This window comes from Garra rufa, chromosome 7 (genome assembly GCF_049309525.1).
Source record: "Garra rufa chromosome 7, GarRuf1.0, whole genome shotgun sequence".
In the NCBI taxonomy this organism is placed as follows: Eukaryota; Metazoa; Chordata; class Actinopteri; order Cypriniformes; family Cyprinidae; genus Garra; species Garra rufa.
The window spans coordinates 10,662,436-10,689,297 of NC_133367.1; the positions used below are offsets into that span (position 1 = coordinate 10,662,436).

At 36.5% G+C, this 26,862-nt stretch overlaps 1 protein-coding gene across 1 annotated transcript in view; it reads right to left on the reverse strand.

Annotated features, from left to right (window-relative positions):
* Positions 1-26,862, reverse strand: part of LOC141337911 (uncharacterized) — a 536,025-nt gene that overhangs the window by 301,875 nt on the left and 207,288 nt on the right. The window contains exons 22-25 of the mRNA XM_073843487.1: positions 23,704-23,874; positions 17,522-17,695; positions 15,798-15,968; positions 7,628-7,801 (exon numbers count right to left, since the gene is read on the reverse strand). Of these exons, the coding sequence (XP_073699588.1) occupies positions 7,628-7,801; positions 15,798-15,968; positions 17,522-17,695; positions 23,704-23,874 (690 nt within the window). The remainder of the gene's footprint in view (positions 1-7,627; positions 7,802-15,797; positions 15,969-17,521; positions 17,696-23,703; positions 23,875-26,862) is intronic.

The window sequence follows — 26,862 nt, forward strand, 5'->3', positions numbered from 1 at the left end:
GTGCGATGGAAGCTGTATGCACTTGACATCTGATGAAGTACCTGGTTCCCTTGTAGTTTCGGGAGCGTGTGAACAGTGGCTGGGATGTCACACTTGTCTTTTGTGACTTGGCAGTGAACTTCAGATGAGTTGACTGGTTGGCTGGCTGGTTAAGGTCCCGTACTTGAGCCCAAATCTTTGTAATGTGTGGTTTCAACACGAGTCAGCAGGTTGGTGCTGATGAAGAAAGGGCGTGTCCATCTGTGATTTGTACATGGTGCGTACATGCACTTAGTGTTGATGGTCAGGTGCGTGGGAGCTCCAGGCTTGCATCTTTTGGGCCGTGTGATATGGTTTACTGTAAACAAATGCTGCAATCTGCCCCTCAGGCAGATGTAGCACTTTCCAGCTAGCACAGCTCTGTCTTCTACTATTTGCTTAATCTTTTTACGCCGTTTCCTATTCTACTCTGGTAACAGTTATGCCACCAAAATGTTTCTGTTCCTAGAAGCCCTTGTTCCTTTTTTTTTTTTGTCATTTGTTGGTCTGCACTGATCTCGGATCACTCCCACACAGTGATGTCGCTGCGTGTTCAGCTCCCATACACCACTGTATGTTCGTTCACCTTAGTCAGTCAGACGTTCCTCTTGGCATGGGGCAGCTGGTCAATCACTTTGCTAATCTTTATTGCCTTCTGGTGCTTGGCCGTTTTCCGGCTGTCCGTAGAGTCTGCTGAATCGAGCCATCGCTGTACGGAAGAAGGCCGTAGCATTTGGGTGGTGACTCACAGTGTGATGTGGATATCTGAGGAGAAAGAGTTCTGGCGTTGATGCCGTCTTCCTTTGGTGTCTGTCGTGTTGTCTCACGTAGGCTCAGATGCTGGTCGTAGCAGTCGTGTTCTTAGCTGCTGTATTCAGTTTTGACAGTTTTGACTGCTGGTATAAATGGCTGGGGTGGAGCTAAGCAGATCTGTCTCGTGGTCACACTGGGCAATGTTCTTGCTTAAAAGTCAATGTTTTGCAGACAGGCGTGTGTTGTAGCCTACTGCAGTGTTCAGGAAAACAGCGTTTTGTGGTGACAGCTGTCAGATTCCCGGCCAGCGTGCTGGCGTGTGAGGTGTGAACGGTGGGCTGTTAGGCCCGGGAGAGATTGTGTGTTGAGCTCTCCTGTTTGTTCACATTGTTATCTGCAAGCCTTTGAGTTCTTTAAGGTGTGCTGGGTTCAGCTCACTTTGTTTCTTTGCGGAGTCGTTGCTTGAACTTCGGCGTACGCTGCTTGCAGGTGGCCTTTATAGGCTTTGGCCGTGGCATGATTGTCATTGTCTGCCTGGGGCCATTGTAAAGAGAGCTTCTGCTGTTTAGGAGTGTTCTGCTGTACTGCTCTCTGCGCTCAGTCTGTGGGGGTGTTGCAGGCGTGTCTTGAAGCTTTTCTCCTCTCTCCTCCTGTAGGTCCTTGTCCTCTCCGTCCGCTGTCCCTGGACATCCAGCTGGTCTGGGCGGTTCTGCGCGCTGTCCTGGTTCCGTCGTGGTTGAAGCTTTCTCCGCTGCGGGTTTAGACAGACCATCTTGTTGAGGGCGTGGTCACTGATGATCCGGGCTATAGATGAGTTGATTGGTTCTCTGCAGCTGCAGCTCTTGGCTGGATCGTGATCCATTCGCCTTTGTGCGTGGTCGTCCGGCTGTTCTCCGCTCAGGTGCTGTAGTCACTAGACCCAGGGCAGGATGGCATCTTTGCCTTGTCTGGACTGGATGGCGGGACTGGATGGTGACATGTTGACACAAATAGAGAGGGAGAGACAAAGCACAACGAGCCAATGCAAGTCCGTACAGAACTAATGAGCTAAAATGTTGCTATGTGTTGCGCACTTAACTGATGTCATCAGATGGTGACGCAAACTAAACGCTTATTATCCTAGCTGTAAAGAAAGGGTCAGATAGTTTGTGTGGATAAACACAGGAAACTATGAGTAAACTTAATGATGAGCGATTAACTTTGGAGCTATTCAGTTCATCGGTGTAGTTACCAAAAGATTTCACTGATGTTCAGACAGGTTCAGTCTCTAATAGGGAGAAAAATAAAAACAAAATCCACCAGAAAGAGAGGTATAAAGGGTTAAAGCAAAAGAGAGAAAGTGAGCTGACTGCCAGCCCTGGGGTCAGTGACGGGGCCCACCGGGTGGGGGCGCTATGGAGTCGTCACACCTGGGAAATGGCAGAGCTGAGAGAGCAAAAGAGAGAAAGTGAGCTGACTGCCAGCCCTGGGGTCAGTGACGGGGCCCATCGGGTGGGGGCGCTATAGAGTCGTCACACCTGGGAAAATGGCAGAGCTGAGAAAGAAAAACAGACCTCCTGGGATGGGCTGAGTTAGCTTTTTGGGGTACTGAGAGTGCAACTTGATCGATTTGGTCAAAGTTTAAATTTTAATCAAGACTGTTTAATCAAAAATTTAAAATGAGCAAATACAATTATAATTGCTAAAGGGAGAGTTGAATCTAAGGCGGTGAAATAATTCAAATTAAATCACACAAAAAAGAAAACATACATTATGTTAATTATCATTATGGTTCAAATAACAATAATTAATAATGTAAAATCAAAAGGGAAAAGAGAAGGGAGAGACTGACTGGGACTATCCATAAGCGTTTTTTTTTTTTTTCAAAGAAAACAAAAACATGAAATCATGCATAGGTATTGGAAAAGGTTTTAGACAGACTTCTAGCTTTTAATAGAAGGAAATACCTTTTTATGCGGGATTTCAGATTCCACCTTGTGTGGATTTAAACGCGCATCTAAGCGCCGTTACCATGGCGAAGAGTTATCGCGGGTGTATATTTCTTATGTCCATTTACTGAACACAGGTACATGTGTGGGTTTGCAAACCTTATCTTAATAGGATGCGTTCACTATTAAAAGGTTGCTTAGTTACGATGCGTGCACGTCGATCTTGAGTCAGGCTGCTGACACAAGAATTGTGTGTGCTTTGCACACAACAAATAAATAACACTCGATCAAGATTTGTACAGTAATGACGCGAAGTTGTTTACTACATTAAATCTATTCGACGAGCAAAAGGGGTTAATTTTATCAGGTAGCTAATCTGAGGTTTTAACCCAAAGGAGCAAGATAGCTGATTAGCATTGGAATGCACCTCAATGGCTAATCTATCTACACTCAAAATATAAAAATAAAGGCCTTAAAGTGAAAGAGGAAACTCGCTCAATCAGCTTCTTCACGCTAAAAAGAGGATTTCTACGCTCAATTTAGGGTGGCTTTAGGACGCGCTATAAAATATTTCTTAGTTTTATAGGGTCAATATATAAACTGCAGTTAAGTTACATCTTTTACAGCTGTTGAGTTTCTCTGTGCGAGAGGCTCAAGCATCTGTGAAGGTGTTGAAGGTGGGCGGGTCCACACCGTTCTTACACACACACACACACACAAACAAAAGAGACGCGAGTCACAAGCCGAGTTTGAATAAACAAGCATGGAGACACACAAATTATTCCTGAGTTGCTCACATCACATAGTTTAAAACTGCCCCGCATTCTAACGCCAATATGTAGAGAATGTCATTAGCTCAAAGAATTTAAGATGATCAATATATGTGTGTATATGCATGAGACTGTTTCTCTCATCACATATACACTGCAAAACTCCACCAGGTCTTCCGACCAATGTATAGGATGAAATGAGTTATTTAAAACATACATTTCGGTCAGGGAAAGTAGTTTAACTCACAGGAAATTGTGTATAATAATCGTCATTAAATATACGCAATTTCCAGTTTCTGATCAGTAACAGTAATGATGATATCGGCTTGTTTCTTTGTCCAGCAAATTACTCAGCGATACTCATTACTCTGACGTTGGCCGTCGTCACGGCAACGTTTTTCTTTACGAATCAGAACGGAGTTAAAACAATTTGAACACAATAGGGCTTTAAGGTAGCAATGTGAGATCGACACAGTTTAAGTGACTGTTGTAATGTAAGCATTCAGCACAGAGAATCATTATATGTGAATATATGGTTGTTTATTAAACTCAACTATTTACAAACGATCGCACATAGACAAACATACATAAAACACAAATAGACAGAGAACGCGTGAGAGAGAGAGTAAGAGAGAGAGTGAGAGAGAGACAGAAAGTGAGTTGCATTGGACAGGTATGAAACGGTTCTGAACAACCTGAAATCGTTTTTATAAACGCCTTAAACGCAGCTATCTACGTTAGAAAGGACAGATACTTGCAAGCTTTTGTTGTTGTGCATTGGTTCCGTATGTGTTCAGTTCAGAGAGTCCTTTTCAGTTCCTTGAGTGTCCTTGGAGACCGCATGGCTTCGAAGAAGGGTTTGTAGGCCTCATGATTGCAGGGTGAGCACCCCCCCCCCTTCCCCCATGGATCTGGGGGGGGCGCGGGTGACGTGTTTTCAGTCCAAGAGAAGAGCGAAGAGTAAAAGAAGAGAGAGGGCGGAACTGTGGGGGAGCCCTTTAAAGGCTTGAAGAATGACGCCCCCCCAGCCTGGGTTTGACCAATGAGAGAGGCTGAAATTCCAAGCGGGAGGTTTGGATAGAAAGGGGGCTTTTTTATGACCCTTTTCCTGAGAGCATGTGGGTACTCATTCATATCTACTAGGGATTCATGCAACTGTAATATGTTGCATGTGTATTGACATATAATATGTATCATCCTTTAGGCCATCAAAATACAAATTCAGAGATACCAAACATGACCATGTGGTTACACCGCATAACACATCCATCCATATCTATAGTAACACATGCATAAAAACATTACACCAAAAGACAAGATACCTAAACCACAATGAAATACACACTGACTTGGGGATTGGTGTGTTCATTGATAGGAAGGTTTGTTAAAGAATTAATGAACGAAGTCAGTTACTATTGCAGTCTGTTTAGGAGAGAGTTGGTTGGGGAAGTTGCGATTCACATTCTTTTGCGTCGTAAAGTTTTTATGGTCTGGCAGAGGGGTCCTGGTCACTATAGCAACCGGGGCCTTGTGGGCCATGTGAGACTTGCCGGAGCCTACAGTTGGGGACTAAGAAAGTTGTGATTTTTTTCTACTTCTAATGAACAATTGTGTGTTTGATTGGTCCAGACCCTACATGAGTTAAGCCAAAAAAACTTTAAAACATTTTCAAATTTAGCTTGATGCTAAATGTGCTTCTATTATATTTTAAGATGTATTATTAATCATTATAGATAGTTTGTGTTTCTGGTGTGGAACCAAACTTTATTTATCTCAGTTTAATGCTGTATATTGAGCAGCAGATGATGTTAAATCCATATACGATAGACATATCTGAGGACAAATGCAGTGCATTAGCAGAAAGTGATCAAATTGAAAGCACCACTCGTTGGAAAGTTGCCTCGCTTTTTCGCATCGCACCCAGTATGAAACGGCCGTGACAGTGTGTAAGGTTACCTTTCCTATAGAACAGGTCTATACCTTATTCTTTTATTAAAATGAGACACTGCAGAAAAGTTAGTTCATGCATTCATGACGTCTAGACTGGACTATTGTAATGCACTACTAGGTGGTTGTCCGGCTTCTTCAATAAATAAGCTACAGGTAGTCCAAAATGCAGCTGCTAGAGTCCTTACCAGGTCAAGAAAATATGATCATATTACCCCAATTTTACAGTCTCTACACTGGCTACCTATTAGGTTCCGTATCACTTACAAAATATTACTTCTTACCTATAAGGCCCTTAATTGTTTAGCTCCTGCATATCTAACTAGTCTCCTACTACGCTACAATCCCTCACGCTCCCTAAGGTCGCAAAACTCTGGACTTTTAGTAGTACCTAGGATAGCAAAGTCCACTAAAGGAGGGAGAGCCTTTTCTCATTTGGCTCCCAAACTCTGGAATAGCCTTCCTGATAACGTTCGGGGCTCAGACACACTTTCTATGTTTAAATCTAGATTAAAGACTCATCTCTTTAGCCAAGCATTCACATAATGTATCTCATAACGTTGTAATTTCAGTTACATCTGATCAAATGCACATTAATATTCTTCAGCTTGGGCTAAACCATCATTTTTGTTTGGTTGGAAGTTGGAACAGCAGCTACGCTAATTATTTCTCTGTTTCTCTGTCTTTGCCACGGGATTTCCATCCCGTGGTAACTAGGATTTACACAAGACTCAGCCCGGATTCAGAAGAAGAGATGATGCCAAAGCCTCAGAGGACCGCAGATGATGCCAGCCTTGAAACAACATACAGCACTACATAATTTTCCTACAAGTTTGATTACAGCACATAACCATTGCAATTAGTGTTCATCTGTTTAATTACACAGTTACTGATTTAATATTTATATCATATGTACATCGACTCAACATACAGTATTCACCACTAATAAGCTACTAAATATATTGTAGTAGCCTAAAACTTTTGTGCAGCTGCTCTGCAACAATCTGTATTGTAAAAAGCGCTATACAAATAAACTTGAATTGAATTGAATTGAATTGAATGAATAGGGGGAAAAAAAACAACTAATAGTTATCACCTCACTTAACCTCATCAAGTTGATTGAATACATTGATAATTGCAAACATTTTTTTGTATTGCAAGTTTTCTAAAATGTTTAATATTTAATACAATATGGGCTAATTTGAATACATTTCTAGTACAAAAATCTAAGCACTGGATGAAGTCAGTGACATATTAGAGTCAAACATGTCTCATTTTCTAACGCCACATTTAAAAAAAAAAAGGTTTTTATTTGGGAAATAAAGTGTTTTGGTTTAAACTGTTGAAGTGATTTTCATCATTTTGATTCTTGTATGTGAATGTTACTGACCTCAATCTCTCCAGTTTACAGTGTGAATCCTTCAGTACGTCACATAAGTGATTCTCTCCTGTGTTTGTTATTTGATTCCTGCTCAGGTTCAGTTCTCTCAGGTGTGATGGGTTTGATTTCAGAGCTGAAGTCAGGATGAGAAACTGTTTCTCTGTAATACTGCATAAAGACAGACTGAAAACAGAAAGAGAAAGAACAATGACTCAGATCTATGATGATCATCAGCAAATGCTATACAGTCACTAATAAACCAGAAAGATCATGAAATCTTAATGATATGAAACAAACCAAGACAGGAGTATTTGAGGACACTAGTTATAATCCAAGTCTGGACCCATCCTCGGTCAACAAATAAGTGAATCAATACATTAAATCAATTTAGAAACAACTGTAAAATTAACTAAATTATATTTCACATTTTTAATTAATGAAAAGCATTTAAATCAATCAAATCAAATCAAATATTTTTTAAATAAATTTTAGAGTGTAGTTTACAATTTCTAACTATACAAATATACTAAATAATATACATTTTCATTAATAAAACATTTAGTGAAATATACCATTAGTCCAGTATAAATCTAACTGTCAAAATCATCTACTGTCATTTGTTTGACATGTCAGATTTCAGCAAGTTTACTGCTCTTTCTAATACACACACAAACCCATGAACTAATAGTATTGCTGAATCTTTCTGACGATGGAGAAAAAGCAGAAGATGCAGCACTATAAATGATGTGACTTGAGTCTGTTGTCTTCAAATAATCTAAACAGTGAACTTTAATCTGACTGTAACTGCTGCGCAGTATAATGATACTAACTCTAGTTTCTCCAGCTTGAATTGTGGGTTCATCAGTAGATCACTGAGGTTTTTCACTCCAGAGTCTCCTAGTTTATTCCCGCTCAGGTCCAGTTCTCTCAGGTGTGATGGGTTTGATTTCAGAGCTGAAGTCAGGATGAGACACTGTTTCTCTGTAATACTGCAATCACACAGACTGAAGACAGAATGAGAAAGAAGAAAGATCATAAAAAACAATATTAATTTCACTTTTCCTTATTCCTCTCTGTTCTAGCTCATACTAAACTGAATAACGCCTCAAACTTTGTATTACTAGCACTTCCTCTGTTTATTTGCCTCTTTATAATGATTTGTTTCTTGTATTCCTAAATTGTAAGTCGCTTTGAATTAAAGTGTCTGCTATACTTAATTTTATGATATTTCACAATTAAGTGAGGATGAGATACTGTTTCTCTGTAATACTGCATCTACACAGACTGAAGACAGAAAGAGAAAGAACAATGACTCAGATCTATGATGATCATCAGCAAATGCTATACAGCCACTAATTAACCAGAAAAATCATGAAATCTTAATGATATGAAACAAACCAATGTGTCTTGCAAACTTTTTTTGACAAATAAATGGTGATATCTGTGTGCAGGTAACATGGAGAAAGACTACACATTGTTCATTTAAATATACTACAAACTACACAAAAGTTATAAAGATATGCAAAGGTTGAAAATCAGCAAAATACCCATTAAGACGTGAGTTATTTATCCAAGTTATGAAACTTCACTTGATAACATTACCTACATTAGTGAACATGAACTAATTATGAACAACTAGCATTTAATAACCTTAATGTAAGTTTCAACATTTACTATTACAGCTTTAAATTCAAATGTTTCTGTTAATTAGTAAATACACTGTTAACTGACATGAACAATGATTATTTAAATAAACTAACATGAACAGATATATTTAATAGCTAATGTTAACTAATTAAATTGTTACTGTCTACTATTGTCATAAATCATTTTAGTCTCACAGATCAATGTTCAAACATACTGTAGACTAAACAATTACAAGTAAACAACAAAGAAAGTTTACTTATAAAAATATTATACTTTGCACATGTTTATTTAATGAACAAATGTATTTGTGAAACACAAACTTTAAATTAAAAGCAGTTATGAATATTTGTCAAAAAAAAAAAAAAACTACAACTTACTAAATACAGAGTGTTCCATTAAAAATAAAATAAAAAATAATAAAAATGTATGTATAATATAAAAAAATACACAATATCAATAATTTTATAAATCCAAACATTTTGTGAAAAAAACATTATTTTGTGGGGAACAAATAAAAGTGCAGCACAAAAACTTGTAAAATGTTACTCATTGCTATTTGCATTGTGGTTATAAAAGGCATTTATGAAAAACAATATATTTCTACATAAATATAAATACTATAAAATTTAAAGTTCTTTTTTAATGAGGAGGCAACATATGATAGGCAGAACAAAACAAATACAGTGCAGCACTAAACGTTTACAGTATTCACATCTGATGTGCAAAATGATGCACTTGAAGCAACACAGAGTCACAGCAGGCAACTCTTCACATTAAAAAGTAACAGTTTATTAAGCCTTTTCTTTTAACAATTTCAGTTAATGTGCATCTTAAAAATGTATATTTATAGTCTTTGCTAGCTGTGTTTTGTTCTAACAGACATCTGGAAACATGATTTAGAAACAACAACAAAAACAGCCATATATATGTAAAATCATAGACATTTATCTACAAATAAAGTATAATAATGGGAACACTGAATGATCTTAGAGAGTTTTATCAAGCTGACTGTTGTAACTGAACACGACCAGAGTTTGAATTGAACAGAGAATGACTGACAGACGCAGCAGAGAAAAGAGTTTACATTAACTTTATTGTAAGGCCTTAAATATTCATCTGTGTCTCACATTAAGCTCGAATAGCTTCAGAAAACTTGGAACATTGTGTTTGTATGCCTTTTGTGTGACTTAACAGTAAGACAGAACAGTTCACACAATACAGGATTTAGATCAGCCCTGTCTGACCATTACGCCCGATTCAGCAAGAAATAGTAGTATCTTCACATTAGTGGCTCTTTTTGATGCTGAGAAAAACTGCTCTGACTCAAACTAATGAGGAAATATGATCAACTATAATAACAGTACTATTAAAAATAACGTAAGATTTGAACTAAAGCAGCAATACTCACATCAGTGTGTTGAGTTGACAGTGTTTATCCTCCAGTAGAGCAGAGATCTGATTCACTCCTGTGTCTCCTAGTTCATGTTTCCTCAGATACAGCTCTCTCAGGAGTAACGGGTTTTTACCCACAATTCCAGTCACATACTGACAGCCTTCATTTGCAGCAGGACCCAAAAACCTGCAGAACGGAAGATGAAGCAAGCAATATTAATTTAGTTCTGATTTAAAGGTCCATTGCATTACAAATACATTCAATACAAAAAAAATGAAAATTCTAAAACGAGATCTAGTAATTGCAAAACTTTTCTTTAAACATTTAAATACACAAATACATAAATATTTGAAAATGAAGTCTGTTCAGTTTACATATACAGAGTGTGCAATTACAGTTTTTCTCAATTGCTAAAACACTAAAACCCATTGGCTGAACAAAGTTCTCAGTTGCCTGACCTCATTTAGCTAATTGCACAGTCTGTTGTCAATACATTAAACCATTTCACATGTTAAAACACAAATTTCAGATCACACTTAGACTTTTCAGCAAAACTCTAAACACATTCTCATTCTCAAAACACATTATGCACTCTAATACACATATCATCCATACTGGTAAACATGAGTGGCAACAATCAAATACAAATAGAGAACTAATGTCATTGGTTAAACACATCCACTCAAAATTGATGTTAACTTTTTCAAATGATGTGACACAACCAATATAAGCCAGTTCAGGTTGTAACAGATTGTTGAAGATGGGAAGGAGAACGTCTGAGAATGGATAGAAGAAACAATGTGAGACGAGGACGAGTGCTTATGCGAGGTGGGTGACGAGGAAGAGGAGGAGAAGGGCAAGAAAGAGGAAGAAGAGGGCAAGGAAGAGGAAGAGGAGGAGGGTAAGAAAGATTGTATTTGTATAGGTGAGGAATCATGTCAGGGCTGGATACAGCACACAAGAGGCTTCTTCCCCCGTTGCCTCAGGAAGGACAATATTGCTTGTGATGTTGGCGAAGTGCTCTGGCCTGACTCTGGCCTGACTCAGCCCAAACATTGATCACATGTTTACTCCTTTGTTTTTTGTCTCTTGTATACTGTAGTACAGTGCATTGTAGGCTGTATACTGCCCAATGAACAAATTTTATGGGCCTGAACTTTGAGATTAAAAATTTACTTCTCCCTGAGAACTATATGTTTTGAGCAATGTGTTTTCTGTTTTTTGTTTTATGGTTTACTGACTGCTTGATAGTGTATATTATTTTGCTCACTTTGTTTATGATTTGAGAACAGTGCTTGATTTTGAACACAGGTAAAACTGTTTTGAGGCAAAAAGTTCCATTTTGCAAGAGGAGTAAGAGGTTTTGTAAATGGTGCTTGAAGATGAGGTTTTGTGTTTAATGGTTTCAGAAAATGGAGCAAGGTTTCAGAAATTGTGTTTTAGCAATTGAGAAAAACTGTAAAAGCCTCAAGAACTTTCAGAAGGAGTGAGAAACATCAGCACAGAGAAAACTAGCTAGTGAATCTGAATGTTTTTGCACCAAGGGTCTGTGAGTAATGCATTTTTAATTCTCTGTATGTATGTGCTGTACATGTGGCAGAATTGACAATAAAGAAGACTTTGACTTTGATCATCAGTTCAACAAAACCCACAGCATCTGATATGATCATTCTGATGAAACACATTGTCCAGATTATTGTATAGCTAAAAACAAAAATAAATTACCCATTAATTTATGTACCATTCTTTGATCAGGTCTCACCTCAGTGTCTTGAGTTGACAGTTTGGATCCTGTAGTAAATGATTGAGCTCCTTCACTCCTGATTGTCCAGGATCATTTCCTGTGAGATCCAGCTCTATCAGGTGTGACGGGTTTGATCTCAGAGCTGAAGCCAGAGCTTTATAACCTTCTTCAGTGATACTGCAGTTTGAAAGCCTAGAACCAGAATGAAAATGTCACATTCAGATGATTGATCAGTTATTCTAGAAATTACCTAAACTATGTGCAAATGTCTTATGCCACTAGTATTTTCACCAGATAAAAAAATGGTTTAAAGTCAGTTATTTCTATCTTTTGCTGTAGTGTGTCAGTAGGAAATATCAGTTTACATTACAGTTAACATTCATGTTGCCATTAATTTTAATAATAAACCAGTGAGATTTTTGTTTGCACAAGGCAGAGGCGGACAGTAGTGAAGTAAAAGTACTCTGCTATAGAAGTACTTTTCACGTTTCTGTACTTTATGTTTTCTTTAGAAAACTTTACTTCAAAATATTCCAAAGCATAATATTGTACTATTTGCTGCACTATTTTTCATATTTAATATAATTTAATACTTAATTACATTAGAAATGTATTACTTTCCTACTTTTACTCAAGTAAAAGTAATTTAAATATTTACTTGAGTACAAGTACTACATTTTTAATGTTCTTAAGTATTAAGGGTAAAACTAACAACAACTTTTATTTACGAAATATAGTGCAATAAAAAGTATAAAAGTAAAACTATGCTTTGGAATGTAGTGATGTAAAGTTTTCCAAAGAAAAAGCTTACTACAGATACTTTTTAAATTTACTTGAGTAAATCAAAAATACTTCACTACTGTCCGCCTCTGGCACAAGGAGTCTGACAACAGCCAGTGCTCCACACAGAGATCTGATCTCATCATCATCAGTCCGTCTGAAATGACATGAAGAAACAGAACAAACTGAGACCGATTGACTAAAGGCCTTTTCACACTGAATGCAAACATTTGGCACAATGACCCTTTTGAATTGAAACAATAGATCCCTATGGAGCTATTAACACCAGACACAATCATTCACAAGGAACCTCTCAAATGTTATCACAAGAACATGATGATGGTTTAAATGAGTTTTTAAGCCAAAAAAAAAAACCTTAAAAACATTTTCAAATTTAGCTTGACGCTAATTGTGCTTCTATTATATTTTAAGATGTATTATTCATCATTATAGATAGTTTGTGTTTCTGGTGTGGAACCAAACTTTATTTATCTCAGTTTAATGCTGTATATTGAGCAGCAGATGATGTTAAATCCATATACGATAGACATATCTGAGGACAAATGCATTGCATTAGCAAAAAGTGATCAAATTGAAAGCACCACTCGTTGGAAAGTTCCCTCGCTTTTTCGCATCGCACTCAGTATGAAACGGCCGTGACAGTGTGTAAGGTTACCTTTCCTATAGAACAGGTCTATACCTTATTCCTTTATTAAAATGAGACACTGCAGATGAATAGGGGGGGAAAAAACAACTAATAGTTATCACCTCACTTCACCTCATCAAGTTGATGGAATACATTGATAATTGCAAACATTTTTTTTATTGCAAGTTTTCTAAAATGTTTAATATTTAATACAATATGGGCTAATTTGAATTCATTTCTAGTACAAAAATCTAAGCACTGGATGAAGTCAGTGACATATTAGAGTCAAATGTGTCTCATTTTCTCACGCCACATTTAAAAAAAAAAAGTTTTTATTTGGGAAATAAAGTGTTTTGGTTTTAAACTGTTGAAGTGATTTTCATCATTTTGATTCTTGTATGTGAATGTTACTGACCTCAATCTCTCCAGTTTACAGTGTGAATCCTTCAGTACGTCACATAAGTCATTCACTCCTGTGTTTGTGATTTGATTCCTGCTCAGGTTCAGTTCTCTCAGGTGTGATGGGTTTGATTTCAGAGCTGAAGTCAGGATGAGACACTGTTTCTCTGTAATACTGCAATCCCACAGACTGAAGAAAGAACGAGAAAGAAAAAAGATCATAAAAAAACAATATTAATTTCACTTTTCCTTATTCCTCTCTGTTCTAGCTCATACTAAACTGAATAATGCCTCAAACTTTGTATTACTAGCACTTCCTCTGTCTATTTGCCTCTTTATGATGATTTGTTTCTTGTATTCCTAAATTGTAAGTTGCTTTTAATTAAAGTGTCTGCTATACTTAATTGTGAAAATTTAAGTCAGGATGAGACACTGTTTCTCTGTAATACTGCATCCACACAGACTGAAGACAGAAAGAGAAAGAACAATGACTCAGATCTATGATGATCATCAGCAAATGCTATACAGTCACTAATAAACCAGAAAAATCATGAAATCTTAATGATATGAAACAAACCAATGTGTTTTGCAAACTTTTTTTGACAAATAAATGGTGATATCTGTGTGCAGGTAACATGGAGAAAGACTACACATTGTTCATTTAAATATACTACAAACTACACAAAAGTTATAAAGGTATGCAAAGGTTGAAAATCAGCTAAATTTCCCATTAAGATGTGAGCTACTTATCCAAGTTATGAAACTTCACTTGATAACATTAACTACATTAGTTAACATGAACTAATGATGAACAACTAGCATTTAATAACCTTAATGTAAGTTTCTACATTTACTAATACAGTTTTAAATTCAAAAGTTTTCTGTTAATTAGTAAATACACTGTGACATAAACAATGATTAATTATATAAACTAACATGAACAGATTAATAAATGCTGTCAAAATATATTTAATAGCTAATGTTAACTAATGAAATTGTTACTGTCTACTATTGTCATAAATAACTTTAGTCTCACAGATCAATGTTCAAACATACTGTAGACTAAACAATTACAAGTCATCAACAAAGACAGTTTGCTTGTAAAATATTATACTTTGCACATGTGTTTATTTAATGAATAAATGTATTTCCTTAAACTGCAGACATTCAAATAAGTTTTGAAAAGGCAGTTGATTTGCTTTAGTGCTGCACTGATCAGGACATTTGAGGCAGATACTGATCACTGATTCTTAAAATGCTCAACTTACAGTATATGCTGCACCAAAATTAGACATTTTATATTTTGTCGAACACAAACTCTAAATTAAAAGCAGTTATGAAAACAAAGTTGTCAAAACAAAAAAAACTACAACTTACTAAACACAGAGTGCTCCATTAAAAAATAAATAAATAATAATAATAACGTATATGTAATATAAATAATACACAATATCAATAATTTTATAAATCCAAACATTTTGTGAAAAAAACATTATTTTGTGGGGAACAAATAAAAGTGCAGCACAAAAACTGGTAAAATGTTACTCGTTGCTATTTGCATTGTGGTTATAAAAGGCATTTATGAAAAACAATATATTTCTACATAAATATGAATACTATAAAATTGAAAGTTCTTTTTTTAATGAGGCAGCAACATATGATAGACAGAACAAAACAAATACAGTGCAGCACTAAACATTTACAGTATTCGCATCTGATGTGCAAAATGATGCGCTTGAAGCAACACAGAGTCACAGCAGGCAACTCTTCACATTAAAAAGTAACAGTTTATTAAGCCTTTTCTTTTAACAATTTCAGTTAATGTGCATCTTAAAAATGTATATTTATAGTCTTTGCTAGCTGTGTGTTGTTCTAACAGACATCTGGAAACTTGATTTAGAAACAACAACAAAAACAGCCATATATATGTAAAATCATAGACATTTATCTACAAATAAAGTATAATAATGGGAACACTGTTTGATCTTGGAGAGAATTTTATCAAGCTGACTGTTGTAACTGAACATGATCAGAGTTTGAATTGAACAGAGAATGACTGACAGACGCAGCAGAGAAAAGAAAAGGCCTTAAATATTCATCTGTGTCTCACATTAAGCTCGAATAGCTTCAGAAAACTTGGAACATTGTGTTTGTATGCCTTTTGTGTGGCTTAACAGTAAGACAGAACAGTTCACACAATACAGGATTTAGATCAGCCCTGTCTGACCATTACACCCGATCCAGCAAGAAATAGTAGTATCTTCACATTAGTGGCTCTTTGTGATGCTGAGAAAAACTGCTCTGACTCAAACTAATGAGGAAATATGATCAACTACAATAACAGTACTATTAAAAGTAATGTAAGATTTGAACTAAAGCAGCAATACTCACATCAGTGTGTTGAGTTGACAGTGTTTATCCTCCAGTAGAGCAGAGATCTGATTCAACCGTGTGTCTCCTAGTTCATGTTTACTCAGATTCAGCTCTCTCAGGAGAAACAGGTTTTTACCCACAATTCCAGTCACATACTGACAGCCTTCATCTGCAGCAGGACCCAAAAACCTGCAGAAGAGAAGATGAAGCAAGCAATATTAATTTAGTTCTGATTTAAAGGTCCATTGCATTACAAATACATTCAATACAAAAAAAATTAAAAACTCTAAAACTTTTCTTTAAACATTTAAATACACAAATACATAAATATTTGAAAATGAAGTCTGTTCAGTTTACATATACAGAATGTGCAATTACAGTTTTTCTCAATTGCTAAAACACTACAACCCATTGGCTGAACAAAGTTCTCAGTTGCCTGACCTCATTTAGCTAATTGCACAGTCTGTTGTCAATACATTAAACCATTTCACATGTTAAAACACAATTTTCAGATCACACTTAGACTTTTCAGCAAAACTCTAAACACATTCTCATTCTCAAAACACATTATGCACTCTAATACACATATCATCCATACTGGTAAACACGAGTGGCAACAATCAAATACAAATAGAGAACTAATGTCATTGGTTAAACACAACCACTCAAAATTGATGTCAACTTTTTCAAATGATGTGACACAACCAATATAAGCCAGTTCAGGTTGTAACAGATTGTTGAAGATGGGAAGGAGAACGTCTGAGAATGGATAGAAGAAACAATGTGAGAGGACGAGGCACGAGTGCTTATGCGAGGTGGGTGACGAGGAAGAGGAGGAGAAGGGCAAGAAAGAGGAGGAAGAGGGCAAGAAAGAGGAAGAGGAGGCGGGCAAGAAAGATTGTATTAGGTGAGGAATCATGTCAGGGCTGGATACAGCACACAAGAGGCTTCTTCCCCCGTTGCCTCAGGAAGGACAACATTGCTTGTGATGTTGGCAAAGTGCTCTGGCCTGACTCAGCCCAAACACAAGAGGAAGCACATTGATCACATGTTTACTCCTTTGATTTTTGTCTCTTGTATACTGTAGTACATTGCATTGTAGGCTGTATACTGTCCAATGAACAAATTGTATGGGCCTGAACTTTGAGATAAAAAATTTACTTCTCCCTGAGAACTATATGTTTTGAACAATGTCTTTTCTGTTTTTTGTTTTATAGTTTACTGACTGCTTGATAGTGTATATTATTTTGCTCACTTTGTTTATGATTTGAGAGCAGTGCTTGATTTTGAACACAGGTAAAACTGTTTTGAGGCAAAAAGTTCCATTTTGCAAGAGGAGTAAGAGGTTTTGTAAATGGTGCTTGAAGATGAGGTTTTGTGTTTAATGGTTTCAGAAAATGGAGCAAGGTTTCAGAAATTGTGTTTTAGCAATTGAGAAAAACTTTAAAAGCCTCAAGATCTTTCAGAAGGAGCGAGAAATATCAGCTCAGAGAAAACTGGCTTATGAAACTGAATGTTTTTGCACCAAGGGTCTGTGAGTAACACATTTTTAATTCTCTGTATGTATGTGCTGTATATTTGTACAATTGACAATAAAGACTTTGACTTTGATCATCAGTTCAACAAAACCACAGTATCTGATATGATCATTCTGATGAAACACATTGTCCAGATTATTATATAGCTTAAAACATAAATAAATAGCCCATTTTTTTCTGTACCATTATTTGATCAGGTCTCACCTCAGTGTCTTGAGTTGACAGTTTGGATCCTGTAGTAAATGATTGAGCTCCTTCACTCCTGATTGTCCAGGATCATTTCCTGTGAGATCCAGCTCTATCAGGTGTGAAGGGTTTGATCTCAGAGCTGAAGCCAGAGCTTTATAACCATCTTCAGTGATACTGCAGTTTGAAAGCCTAGAAGCAGAATGAAAATGTCACATTCAGATGATTAATCAGTTATTCTAGAAATGACCTAAACTATGTAAATCCTTAAACAAAATTATATTTTATTCCTTATTCAAATGAACTAAAACTTAGTTGTAAAGCAAAATCTGACAAATGAACATTAAATTAAAGTGTTAGATATCAGTTCACTTTGGTATGCCCAGCTTACAGTCACTTTTAAGATTGAACCTTCAGATGCTCCTAATTTGTGAGGTACACTTGTGGTCTTTATGGTCAAAAGTGACTGATTTTACTGAAAATAAAGAAAAGTTACATTTCAGGTGTTCAATGTAATACATTTTTGTTCTGTATAGTACTGTGCAAATGTCTTATGCCACTAGTATTTTCACCAGATAAAAAATGGTTTAAAGTCAGTTATTTCTATCTTTTGCTGTAGTGTGTCAGTAGAAAAACTTTCGTTTGTGATGTCTACAATGTTGCCTTGAATGGAGAAGAGGAAGGAGGGAAAAAAAAAAAAAAAAAAACATGCACACTGACACAGAAGCTCGGATAGGTGTGGTATGTGTTGGGTATGGTTCATTAGTTATTAGTTATTATTATTGATATTACTGTTACTGTCATCACAAAATATTAACCGTATCATCACTACCTTTGGTATTATAGTTGTTACTCCGATTTATGGCCATTTCTATTATTTTTGAACATGCTAATACTACCTATACTGCTACTACTACTTATACATTATTATTATTATTCAGATTGTCTTGTTCTCATTTCTCATTTATTATCATTGTTGTTGTTTTTTTTTGTTGTTTTTTGTTGTTGTTAGTATAGTTTTTTGTTTGTTTTTGTTTTTTGTTGGTATTGTTTCTGTTGTTGTTGTTTCTGTTTCTGCATTTACCATGTATGTTCTTGCACTCCAAAAAAAAAAAAAAAAAAAAAAAAAAAAAAACTTTCGTTTATCTCACTCTTCTTTCTGTCCTCCTCTATCATGTGTTTCCAACTCATTCCAGTGATCTCTACACACCGCACTAATATCACACACACACGTCGACGCAATATTTCTAACCTGCGTCCTATCGACACCTCTTCCACTGAACCTTTCTCTTTCATGGTTGGACTCTGGAACTGTCAGTCAGCTGTCAACAAAGCTGACGTCATTTCAGCATTTTCTGTGCAATCTGGTCTGAGCATTCTAAGTTTGACTGAGACCTGGATTCGTCCAGAAGACTATGCAACCCCAGCTGCTCTTTCTAATAACTTTTCCTTCTCTCACACCCCTCGTCACACTGAAAGGGACGGGGGTACGGGACTTCTTACTTCTAACAACTGGAAATACTCAACCCATTCTCCTCTATGCAATTATAGTTCATTCGAATCTCATACAATCACTGTAACATCTCCTATAGAACTCCACATTGTGGTAATCTACTGCCCTCCTACTCAACTTGGCCTCTTCTTAGAAGAGCTGGATGGGCTGCTGTCCTCTTTTCCAGAGGATGGCAGCCCACTTCTAGTCTTTGGGGACCTAAACATTCACCTTGACAAACCCTATGCTGCTGACTTCCATTCACTTCTAGCTTCATTTGATCTACAACGCGTTATCACTACATACACTCATAAGTCTGGCAACCAACTTGATCTCATTTACATGCAAAATTGTATTTCAGACAACATTGCGTTCAAACCCCTACACATCTTTGACCACTTCTTCATTACATTTGACCTACATCTTGCTACTTGTGCACCCAAAACCCCTCTACCTGTTTCTTTTAGAAGAAACCTACGCTCTCTCTCACCCTCCCATCTTTCTTCTTTAGTATCCTCCTCCCTTCCCTCTCCTACTCACTTCTCATCCCTGGACACTAATGCAGCAACTGACACCTTATGCTCCACTCTTACCTCCTGTCTAGATGTTATATGCCCTCTCTCCTCCAGGCCAGCACGAGCTGCTCCGACAACCCCTTGGTTATCCGATGTTCTTCGTGAGCATCGCTCCAAACTTAGGGCAGCCGAGAGAAAATGGCACAAATCTAAGGATCCATCCGACCTCAGTATGTATCGGTCTATGCTCTCATCTTTCGCTACCCAAGTACATACAGCCAAATCTTCATACTTCCACAACAGGATCAACAAATCTCCAGACGCACGCAACCTTTTCAAAACATTTAATACACTGCTTTGTCCCCCTCCACCACCTCCCACAACTTCTATAACAGCTGATGACTTCGCCACATTTTTTACAGACAAAACTACATTGATCAATAATAAGTTCTCAGCTCCACACATACAGGAACTAAAATTGACCACACTCACGGCTGGAACTCCTCTCTTCTCCTGTCCTTCGGAGGCGGAAGTAACCAAACTTTTCCTTTCCAGCCATCCGACAACATGTCCTTTAGATCCTATCCCCTCACTCCTTCTCCAAGCAATCTCTCCTACAATCCTAACAGCGCTCACACACATCATCAACACATCTCTTCTCACAGGCACTTTTCCCACTACATTTAAGCAGGCCCGGGTAACCCCACTGCTCAAAAAACCTACACTTAACCCTTCACTCATTGACAACTACAGACCTGTCTCGCTCCTTCCATTCATAGCAAAAACACTGGAACGGGCTGTTTTCAACCAGCTATCCTTATTCCTCTCACAGAACAATCTACTGCACTCTAACCAATCAGGGTTCAGAAGTGGCCATTTAACTGAGACTGCACTACTGTCTGTCACTGAAGCCTTGCGGACGGCAAAAGCTGAGTCCAAATCATCAGTACTCATCTTGCTATACCTATCTGCAGCTTTTGACACTGTGAATCACCAGATCCTCCTGTCCACCCTCTCAATGCTGGGCATCACAGGGACTTCACTTCGCTGGTTCAAATCCTACCTCTCTGGTAGGTCTTTCAGAGTGGCCTGGGGAGGGGAGGTATCCAAAACTCATCAACTAGTCACTGGGGTTCCTCAGGGATCAGTTCTTGGACCTCTCCTCTTCTCCATATACACCACAACTCTGGGCCCCATCATACAGGCACATGGCTACTCCTACCATTGCTATGCTGATGACACACAACTCTATCTTTCATTCAAACCAGATGATCCATCGGTAGCTGCACGGATCTCAGGTTGCCTGGCGGATATCTCTGCGTGGATGAAGGAACACCATCTACAGCTCAATCTAGCAAAGACGGAACTCCTTATCTTTCCTGCCAGTCCATCTCTACAGCATGACTTCTCCATCCAGTTAGATTCATCAAAAATTACCCCATCGACTTCAGACAGAAATCTGGGCGTAATCTTTGACGACCAACTGACTTTTAAAGACCACATAGCTAAATCTGCTCGATCTTGCAAGTTTGCATTGTACAACATCATAAAGATCAGGCCCTTCCTAACAGAACATGCTACACAACTCCTCGTCCAGGCCCTGGTCATTTCCAGGCTGGACTACTGCAATGCTCTTTTAGCTGGTCTTCCAGCATGTACAATCAAGCCTCTACAAATGATTCAGAATGCAGCAGCACGACTGGTCTTCAATAAGCCCAAAAAGGCCCATGTAACACCTTTCTTCATATCACTGCACTGGCTGCCGGTTACAGCATGCATCAAATTCAAGACACTGATGCTGGCATATAGGACAGCCACCGGATCATCACCTGCCTATCTCCATTCAATACTACACATCTACACTCCTTCCAGAAGACTGAGATCTTCTAGTGAAAGACGCCTCATTGTACCACCACAGAGAGGTATTAAATCACTGTCCAGAACATTCTCGTTCAATGTCCCTGCCTGGTGGAATGATCTTCCCACCCCTATCCGGAATGCAGACTCCTTAACAGCTTTCAAACGACTGCTGAAAACCCATCTTTTTCGACACTAAGTGACTCAATAAAAAAATAAAAATAAATAAAAATTCTCCTCTCTTCTTGATCCTCCCTTCTAGCCTGTTTTCCCTCTCTTTCTTGATCTTCTCCTTCTAGCCTGCACTCTTTTAACAACACCTGATATATGGTATTTTTGAGCACTTCCTATGTTGATCTGCCTCCTTAGGATGAATCACTTGTTGTATTCCCAATTGTAAGTTGCTTTGGATAAAAGCGTCGGCTAAATGAATAAATGTATCAGTTTACATTACAGTTAACATTCAAGTTGCCATTAATTGTAATAATCCAGTGAGATTTTTGTGTGCACAAAGCAGAGGCGGACAGTAGTGAAGTAAAAGTACTCTGCTATAGAAGTACTTTTCACTTTTCTGTACTTTATTATAGTGTTTTTCTTTAGAAAACTTTACTTCAAATTATTCCAAAGCATAATATTGTACTATTTGCTGCACTATTTTTCATATTAAATATAATTTAATACTTAATTACATTAGAAATCTATTACTTCCCTACTTTTACTCAAGTATAAACGATAAAACTAACAACAACTTTTATTTACGAAATATAGTGCAATAAAAAGTATAAAAGTAAAACTATACTTTGGAATGTAGTGAAGTAAAGTTTTCCAAAAGAAAAAGCTTACTACAGATACTTTTTAAATTTACTTGAGTAAATCAAAAATACTTCACTACTGTCCGCCTCTGGCACAAGGAGTCTGACAAAAGCCAGTGCACCACACAGAGATCTGATCTCATCATCATCAGTCCGTCTGGAATGACATGAAGAAACAGAACAAACTGAGACAGACTAAAGGCCTTTTCACACTGAATGCAAACATTTGGCACAATGACACCTTTGAATTGAAACAATAGATCCCTATGGAGCTATTTGCACCAGACACAATCATTCACAAGGATTTTTTCCCGCCCCCTCAAATGTTATCACAAGAACATGATGATGGTTTAAATTAGTTTTTAAGCGAGAAAAAAAAAAAAAAAAAAAAAAAACTTTATTTATCTCAGTTTAATGCTGTATATTGAGCAGCAGATGATGTTAAATCCATATACGATAGACATATCTGAGGACAAATGCATTGCATTAGTAGAAAGTGATCAAATTGAAAGCACCACTCGTCGGAAAGATGCCTCGCTTTTTCGCATCGCACCCAGTATAAAACGGCCGTGACAGTGTGTAAGGTTACCTTTCCTATAGAACAGGTCTGTACCTTATTCCCTTTTTAAAATGAGACACTGCAGATGAATAGGGGGGAAAAAAACAACAAATAGTTATCACCTCACTTCACCTCATCAAGTTGATTGAATACATTGATAATTAAAAATATTTTTTGTATTGCAAGTTATCTAAAATGTTTAATATTTAACACAATATGGGCTAATTTGAATACATTTCTAGTACAAAAATATAAGCACTGGATGAAGTCAGTGACATATTAGAGTCAAATGTGTCTCATTTTCTCACGGCACATTTAAAAAAAAGTTTTTTATTTGGGAAATAAATGGTATAAAATCCAGCAAATTATATGAACAAATCCCACTGTAAAAACCTTAAGGATATAGACAGGAATAAAACTGTAAAATCTAGTGTGTGTAAGTGTTCCTGAAGTGGAGATTTATGGCTCAGTGTAGAAGAACAACTAATTTAGACAAAAAAGCCTTTAAAAATATGTATTGTAATTGAAATCTATTGACACAAATAAAGTGCTTCAAAATAAAGACTTAAGTGTTTTTTGGATGGATTCTTTCCACTAGCCTGAGAAAACACAAAAATCCCCAAATCTCAAATTTGACAGGTGCACGAAATTTTTTTTGTTTTTGCCTGCAGTGTCTCTCGCCTTGATCACATCAAATAGCCCTATGTTATTTATCTTATTTACACAAAAGTATGTCATTCCTGTCTTTACATTGTCGTGCATTTACAATTCTCCTCTGTATGACGGATGGAGGAGTTAAGCCTCGATGCACACATGACAAACCAAATTAGAAAAAGAGCACCATGGCAGGTGTATATATAAAAAGTATCTCTATGTACATCATACAGACTTGTTCATAATCTAAATCTGGTTTTCACCTTATGTTTTTGTTGAGCTCAATTTTGGTCTATTGTCACACAACTTACCTCAGTATCTCCAAATGACAATTCATATTTCCCAGTCCAGTGCAGAGCAGCTTCACTCCTGAATCCTGCAGATTATTATTGCTCATGTTCAGCTCTTTCAGACTGGTATCTGACGCAAGAACTGTAGCCAGAGCTGAACAGCTCTTGTCTGTTAAGCCACAATCATTTAACCTACGACGGAAATAAGATTACAGAATCATTAGATTAAATACATTTGTTAAATACAAATAATAAATAATAACAGTTAATCTACAGCTTTAATTACAATGAAATATACATTTAAAAGTGCTCCGCTGAACAAGAAACCGGACGTTTTTTTTTTCTTTCTCTCAACTAACCTCTGTTCCGGATCTGCCCAAACTCAATATAGGCTACTGTACAACGTGGCATACATTCACATCAAATGATAACTCAGCGGCAGCTCCCCTGGGGACACGCTTTTCAAAATCTCGTTTCTCGTTAAAACGAAACCAAAAGTTAACAAGAAATTCAAATACAATTTTAATACCGCACGTCGTTTAAGCCCCGTTCACACTGGCAGCGACTTCTGTCGCTGCATATCGCCAGAGGCTGGCAATGAGGTCGCTATTGGGCCTTGTCATTACTGGTTGCTTAACGTCATTGTTGATGGCGAATTAGGTTTCTTGCCACCAAATACAAACACTTGAGGCAAAAGACTGAATATAATATAAACATACACTGAATCCATGCATACAAACAAATATGAATGAGAAGGAGAGAGTACTTTTTCCATTACATGCATTTATCTACGGCAAAAATGAAAATGCTGTTCCGTCTGGATCACATGAGCACTATTATCTTCTTTCCTATTGGCTGTCGCTCCCAAAAGTCGTTCTTCATTTGCATAAAGTTGAGAGATTCTGAACTTTGTCGAGTCGCTGGACACGCCCACATCCGGTCGCCAGCGGTTGCTCATGGCTCATGGCTACATAAAATATCTATGCTGTCATTATTATTGGGCTATAATAAGTTGTGTAGTTGTTTATAACTCTCTATCATGCTTAAATTCGGTCTCTTTTTGCACTTTGACTATTGAAAGAGTAGCCTACTTTGATTATGGTTGCATTTATTGTCTACACTAATAAGAAAGAACAGTGTCCTTTATTTTTTTGTTATTTAACTGTAGATTCTTTAAAAATGCAGTGGTTGTCTCTAATTTAAATGGCTGTACCTATAATAGAGAAAATAAACATCTTGTTTATGTACTCATATTACTATTCATTCTTGTCCCTTGCTTAGGGCGTAAAATAAATACATAAAAAAAGGCTTTCAGAATCAGCCAATTTTCTTGTAAAACATCTGTAATCAGAATCGACCATGAAGAATCAAGATCAGTTTTTATTTTTTTGATGCTCCTAACATTTTGAAGTTTAATAGTAAACGTTTAGTTTAATAGTATTTTTTATTTAATTTGTTTAATAATATTTATTTCTATTAAAAATACAAAACAAACAGGCAAGGAAATATTTTGTGTATGTTACTTGCAAATAAAAAGTAATGTTTGTAATTAATTTTGTGTTTGCAGGTCTATGGTAACAGCAAACCAGAAATCAGAATATCTGCCGAGGTTTCAAGTCATTCATAGTGTTTTAAAGTCTTAGTGTTTGCAACTTACTTGACATAGTTTTTTTTTTTTTTTAGCCTAAATTAGATTTACAGGATTTTAGAATTTAGGCTACTTTTAGTAAGACTAGACAAACTATTGCTTCCACAGTAGGGATGTTCATTTCGGTTATTTTTCGATGCTTGTTAACCGATTATTAACCGTTAACCAACAAGATTATTTTAAATTAGAACTTAATTAAATTAGAAAGGATAAGTGTCTGTGATCACACAGTTAAGCAATGCTAACTTGTCAATAAAGACTTTTTATTATCATAATAAAATATGAGTGAGGTTGCCAGGTTCATATAATACATATTTTGTTGGCATTCAAATACATCTTAAAACACGGAAACATTTAGATTTGTGTTGAATGAGAGACCCAACATTATAGTTTCAGTTTCGCTTTAGCCTACATGAATTGGTTTTGGCTTGTAGTTTATTTAACCTAGCTTATATTTTTCATTCTTATTCTTTTCTGAATACTTTTAAATTGAAAGGATGTGTTGTGTTGTGAGGGGAACAACAATAGCCTACCCATGCTTAAAGTTTTTGTAAGCATTTAGCTTCTGCATTAGGCCTACTTCTGAATGTAATAATAAAATGTGACTTCAAGGCCTACACAAGTTATATTTATTTTATCACAAAAATGCTATTTTATATCATTTTAACCATGCAGAAAATATTTTATATATTTTGATAAATTACTGAAACATTGCTAAGTGTATTAAGCGAGTGTAATCTTCAGAAAGGCGCTCTAGACTGCTCCACTCCTGCTCGCAGGGTTCTTACACCTTTTCCAAAGTAAAATTCAAGCACTTTTCAAGCAATTTCAAAGTGCATTTTCAAGATTTTCCAGCACTCTGGTAAATTACATGTTCACATACATGAGTTCATTTTAAATCAGATGTTATTGTGCTAAGAAAAAACAACTGTATGGATTGCATATAACTTTGCCTAATATAAATAGCCAACATACAGTATACAAATTATATAATTTAAAATATTTAATATAATTTACAGAGATTCTGCAGTATTTAAAAAAAATAATTTAAAGGCATTTTAAGACCTGCACAAATAAAAGTAATACTGTATGAGTGGAGTAGGGCTGTGGTAACACATTAATGACTGGTATAAAATGACTGTAAAAAATATTATGCTAAACTAAAATTCTTTAAAAAAATAAAATAAAAAAGTGAAGGTTTTTCACAAATACATTTCAGCCTAAAATTACTAAAATGTAATCAAAAATTAACTATAAAATTAACAATTTTACTTGCCCAAATGAAAAAAGACCATTTTTTTAAGCATAGAAAATCAGATAGGAGTGTAATTGTCAATTAAAAAATATTTTCAATTCACAAATATCAAGGACTTTTTTTTCACTATTTACAGTGTATCTGCAGAATTTTTAAATATCATTTAAGGCAATTTATGACCCTTTTTAAGAGCTGCACAAGTAAAATGAACACAGTATGAGTGTGATTGGACAATATACAGTAACATATTAAGCCATAAAATGACATGATTTATAAT